This window comes from Epinephelus moara, chromosome 10 (assembly GCF_006386435.1).
Source record: "Epinephelus moara isolate mb chromosome 10, YSFRI_EMoa_1.0, whole genome shotgun sequence".
Taxonomy (NCBI): Eukaryota; Metazoa; Chordata; class Actinopteri; order Perciformes; family Serranidae; genus Epinephelus; species Epinephelus moara.
Window position 1 is genome coordinate 37,107,220 of NC_065515.1, and position 5,769 is coordinate 37,112,988.

Sequence of the window (5,769 nt, forward strand, 5' to 3'; positions counted from 1 at the left end):
CATTTTTATTTTTTTGAAAAACACTTAAAATCGATCTCTTCCTAGGAAGTTTGACCGATCTGCATGAAACTGGGTGAACATAATCTAGGGACCAATATCTAAAGTTCCCTCTTGGCAAAAGTTGGAAAACTGAGCTTCTATAAGGCAATGAATATTGCGGAGGGCGTGGCTCATTTTTACTAAACTTGGTAGATATGTAGAACAGGACGCCTCAAGGTGACTGGAGAAATTTAACTCTAATTGGCAACTGGGTGGCGCTACAGCAACAGAAAAATGGCTAAAATGTGACAGATCGCTGTGGCTGCAATCGCACTATCAAATTCACAAAAACTCTGTCTGAATACATTGCTCTTCTTAATGGGTTCAGTTGACTAATCTGCAATTTCCTATGACCTGTATCCCAAACACACACCATGTGAAACTGTACATGGGCAATTGTGCACTCAATGGGTATGGACTAGTGTTTTTGTAACCTTCGAATGAATATCTACAAATGGAGCGGATTGTCTTCCACAATTCAGGACAGTTCAAACACTGACACTAGATAGAGCTATTTACATTTTCACTTTGGCCACTATAGTTCTCCCACACCCTTCAGAAGATTCAGATCTGCAACCTCACCACTGGATGCCACTAAATCCTTCACACTGGACCTTTAAAATATGTAAACATGTTCAAGTAGAATCCTTAAATACAAGTATAACCCTGAAAATGAGTCCACTTTCAGAAACAATGTCATTTGTTTTAAAAACGAAACATGTTTCAAGATTTTATCTTGATCTCTTTTTTTCTGTCTGGAATACTTTGATCTTCCTCATGATCAAAGTGGTTAACATAATGTCATAGCTTGCATGTTTCTTGGTGTATATAATGTGTTGGTCTGAGGAGTTGTGGTGTACCAAGCGTTCAGTTATTGTAAATCAAATGATTAAATATTCCTAGTTACAGTATATGCCAAATCTTTTTCCTGGCACTGTATACTCTCTACAAAGAGAAAAACTTATACTGACATCTCTTACTGAAAGTCCTGAATCTAGCTGCTTCATAAGAAGTGACTCATGTAAAAAAGAAAAAACATTATATAACATTGGCATTTGACAACAAATGTTTTATTATAGGGGAGTAGATTTAATCTTTCACACAGTTCTCATGGATCCTAATTCCTTGAAACGCCCGTGGCTATAGACTTGCGTAATGGGTAACATACAATGTTTCCACTGTCATTTAGGAAAATGCTGTAATTCCTGTATCAGCTCTGGTGGCTTCTTGTAGTATCCAAGAGAACAACAACAAATTCACAAAAACAAACATTATTATGAATTATTTTTTTTGCTTTAAGCAACTGACTAACTCTATTTTAGAATATGCTACCTAAAGTACTGTAATGTGTTCGAGTCATTCCCATTCTTCAGTCATGCACGTATTGCCTTAGATTATCTAATGCCCCTTTAATCAGAATTATATGATGAACAAATCCTAGATAAGCAACCTGCAGGCTCGCCATATGGGAAGCGGCCCCGCTGCAGCTTTATTGTGTCAAGCAGTTGGCTGTACATCTAGCTCCCTTACAGTAACATAATTAAAGAGAGTAAATACCACATTTCCTTCCCACCATTCCCTGGGATGAACACCTTTATCAGGTCCATAAAGGGGCAGGGTGTGATGGTAAAGTCATGTCTTTGTGTAAACCAGGGCCATGAACCAGGACCAAAGGCACTGTCGAGAAATGACAACACAGGATGTTATTAGCAGATTGCAATGTTCTCTGCTTCACACAGATTTATTGAAACCTTTATTCATACTGGGAAAACTTACTAAAAGCAGCCTTTGTTTTGTAACAAGTTGTGGTTGCGTTATAAAATACAAGTCTTTTTTTTTTCTCCCGAAAAAGCTAATAAAAGCTGAAATATGACAAATAAGTGCCAGGTTTAAGAATATTCTGAGGCTTAATCCATTTCAGAGTCACAAAAAAGCTGCCTACAGTAGTCTTTCATCTACACACTGGAGTAAATGTAGTATGTGTGTAAAAATGCTGTTTTGAAAGAAAACACTCAAAGATTCACCGTGGCGTATTTTCAGGGACACGCAAGAAAAACACAGCACTGTAGAATATCAGTGGCTTTCATCGTTTCACAGTAATTTCCCAGCCCCGTCCTTGCATATCCCCCCTCTCATCATCTCTCTCCCTCTCTTTCTCTTACTCTCACTCTACCTCTCTGTGATTGGCTGAGCGGGCTGATGACATGTCAGAAGCAGGGGAGGCTGGACTATAAAAGCTGTGCTCCGGCTCCGCTCAGACACAGACAATCTTGCTCCCTACTGAGCTTCACTAAACGGATATTTAACCACCACCCGACCAAGACACCACCCCTACCAGGTCCAACCTGCTTCTAAATGATGTGTAAAGGACTAGCATCTCTGCCTACCTGCTGCTTGGAAAGGTACATGCAGCTTCATGCAAACACTCACATGGCTGATGTTTGGATATCTGGATTACAGCTGCTGTTTTATCTTTATACATCTGTGTGAGAGTATTTGAGAGTCTGTAAAAGGGAGGTTTAGGTTATGTTTAATTCAGACTTTGCACTCAGTGTGGATGTATGCTGTGCAGGTTGTCAGTATGCAATCCAGGTCTTGTGAAAAATGTTTCTAACCTGTTGTCTTTTCTGCACAGGGCCAAGGAGCTGAAAGCAAGGCTGGGAAGCATTTTGCAGAAATCCAACTGGAATCTATCCTGCTGCAAAATGGGGCAAAATAATAAGTAAGCATCACACATACTGTACTAAATATTAATACCAGTTGATTTTACACTTGTTTTCTCGTTGTGTTTGAAATTGTGGGATAAATCTAATCTTGCTTCATCTTTTTTTAGGCCAAGTCTGGAGGAATGCATCAAGTGGAAAGAGTCCTTTGAAAAACTTTTGTCCAGCAAATGTAAGTATTATTTTTTTTTCTTTCCTTTTTTGGCCTCTTAAATGTGTACTGTAGATGCACTCACAGACAGATGCAGCCCCTGCGGGATCATTATGTGCCATAAGTAATCAAATTTGCTCTCTTTCCTCAGATGGACTGTGTGCCTTCACAGCCTTCCTGGTGTCTGAGTTCAGCGAGGAGAACATTGCATTCTACTTTGCCTGTGAAGATTACAGGACTACCAAGTGTCCTGCCAAACTACCAGCCAAAGCCCAGAAGATTTACGATGAATTCATCGGCAGTGATGCTCCCCGGGAGGTAAGGAAACACCAATCTCAACAAGGGATTTAAATCTGAAAAGTTAGATAATGGGGCTCAAAAATGGCTAACCTCTCCAAATTGGAGCAAAAAACTAATCTGGTTCTGTCTCTTTGTCTCTTTTATCAGATTAACATCGACCACGAAACTCGTGACATTACCAGAGCCAACATGCTGGTGCCATCAACCTCCTGCTTCGACCCAGCCCAGCACAAGATCTACATGCTCATGGCCAAAGACTGCTACCCTCGCTTCCTCCGCTCTCCAGCCTACAGGGATCTAGTGTGCCAAGCCAAACCAAGCGCCAAGGCCACCAAGCAGCCCCGGCAGGAGAAGAAGGCGTGAACTCTCTCTGTGAGCCCATGAAGAATTGTTAGTGATTCACCTTAAGGGTTGAGAAGGCAAGAGTGGCATGGCATTAGGTGCTGCATCTTGAAGCTGGACGCAAGTGCAGACACAGAGATCGTCTCGAGAGCAGCGATGGATAAGCGTGCTCTGTACAGTAGACACTGAAGATTGAAGAGAAATGGAAAATAGAGGGAAAGTTTAAGGTTGATGCCTTAAACGAACTGTGGTGTGAACACAGAGGACGTTTGGACACGTGAAAGTATAAGAGACTGAGTGACAATCAAACAGGAGAAGGGAGGAAAGCACTTTTCTTTGCCATTAGGCAAACATTTTTTGGTTGTGATATGAAATATCTCTTTGTCAAAGTTTTACACTGTAAACAGGCATGAAAGGTACTTTATGATTTTGTATTTATTTGCCTGTAAGATATTTGGTGCATTTTTACCAAATGCAGATGAAAAAATGTGCAATTTAATTTATATTCTATTTATATAATTGTTGTCTTTTTTACATAACAGTTATTAAACTAAATTATATGAAAAATAAAGTGACAAAATGAAATGCTAAAATGCCTCCTTATTGAACAAAATCATGGTTTACATTTTTTTTTATCTTTGGGATACAAGAGGAGTTGCTGCACATGTTCTCTGTACCATACAATAGCACTAACAAAGAACCATTATTATGATACTTTAAGCCTCCACCTTGTGTATTTTAATTTTCTCACATACTGAGCCCAGTGACTTAGATGAAACATATATGAAAGATATGGTCAGCAGTAGTTGTGCACATGCTCAGAGACTGCATGTTTGGTCATCCACTGAAATCATTACATGATACAAAACTGACAATGATATATTTGCTCAGCATCATGAAGCATTCTGCAGCCGGTGTTGCGCAGAACTGTTATTCACCAAGGAAACCGCTCTGCTCTGTGTTATAAAGACCTCAGACAATGACCGCATCCGCCTGCACTGAGCTTTTGTCCCATATCATGTCAATAAGAAAGAGCCGTCTTGCAAACAGAGAGATTATGTGACAGCATTAACGTAATAAGAAGGGTAATAAAACTTTATGATTACCTTAGCAACTGTTTGCGCTAGCCATTGACTTTAGGTAATAAATGACCTGGCTGGAGCACGACCACTGCTGTCTGCAACAGAGGGATAATACAAAACCCCACAAATCCCTCTGATTAGGTAATAATGACATTGATCGCAGTGATAATGCTTGTTATCTAATTTGTTCTCATTAAAATTCTAACTATTGATTGCTTTAGCAGAGAACAAAATGTGGCTGAATGTGTACTTTGTGTATTCAGATGTCATCAGTGTAGAGTGGAGCCAGTGTCAGGTGGACAACAGCTGGTCCACAGGCCTGATGCATATGAACATCTCATGATGTTGTCTCCCTCTCCATAGTAACCCTTTGACATTTTATCTGGATCTAAGCATAACAATGGTCATCTGTAATACTGCTGCTACTGTTTTAGTGTTTACATACTGTGACCAATGTTGCAGGGGACATCCAAGAGGTATATATTTAGTTTACAAGACTGAAGATTTTTCCCCTTGCACAATATAAACATACAGGACATACAGGACATACAGGACATACTGGATGGAAATAAATATTTTTGCCTTCAAGTTTTAAATAAATCCTACATTTTCACAATAATCTAAACCCCTTGCTTAGGAGAGAGGGTAAAACTTGAAGTGCACTTGAAATGGTTGGCTGCACATTGTGCATGCCCTGTCTATACATAACTTAAAGCAGCAAATACATTTTTGAATGAAACATAACATGATGAAGAAATGTTACTTAACGTATCAGGCAAGTTGCAAAACTGTTGATGGTGAACATATCAGCAATAAGTTTACTGACAATGTATTTCATTTATTTTCCCACCAAAATAGGTAATCTTGCAATATACTATCCACTTGTAGTAACTACAGCATCATTTTATTTTATTTATATATTTTTTTATTATTATCACCATTTTTATCAGCAGTTAACTGGAATCACAATCTTTTCCTAACCATAATGAAAGTGCTTTCGTTGCCTAAACCTAACCACAGACAGGAGTCTGGACTTTGGGATTCTGGAGTCACAGTCCTGCAATTTTTATGTCCACCATAGTGGAACATATAGTTGCTAAAGAGTGGATAGGAGCAAACCAGACCTTAATGG

At 39.3% G+C, this 5,769-nt stretch overlaps 1 protein-coding gene across 1 annotated transcript; it reads left to right on the top strand.

Moving 5' to 3' along the window:
* The first annotated feature begins 2,305 nt into the window (after positions 1-2,305).
* LOC126396293 (regulator of G-protein signaling 5-like) lies at positions 2,306-4,133 on the top strand. The gene is made up of 5 exons (XM_050054245.1): positions 2,306-2,441; positions 2,675-2,761; positions 2,873-2,934; positions 3,065-3,231; positions 3,361-4,133. The coding sequence occupies exons 1-5, from the start codon at positions 2,395-2,397 to the stop codon at positions 3,574-3,576; spliced, it is 579 nt and encodes a 192-aa protein (XP_049910202.1). The 5' UTR covers positions 2,306-2,394; the 3' UTR covers positions 3,577-4,133.
* Positions 4,134-5,769: the final 1,636 nt, after the last annotated feature.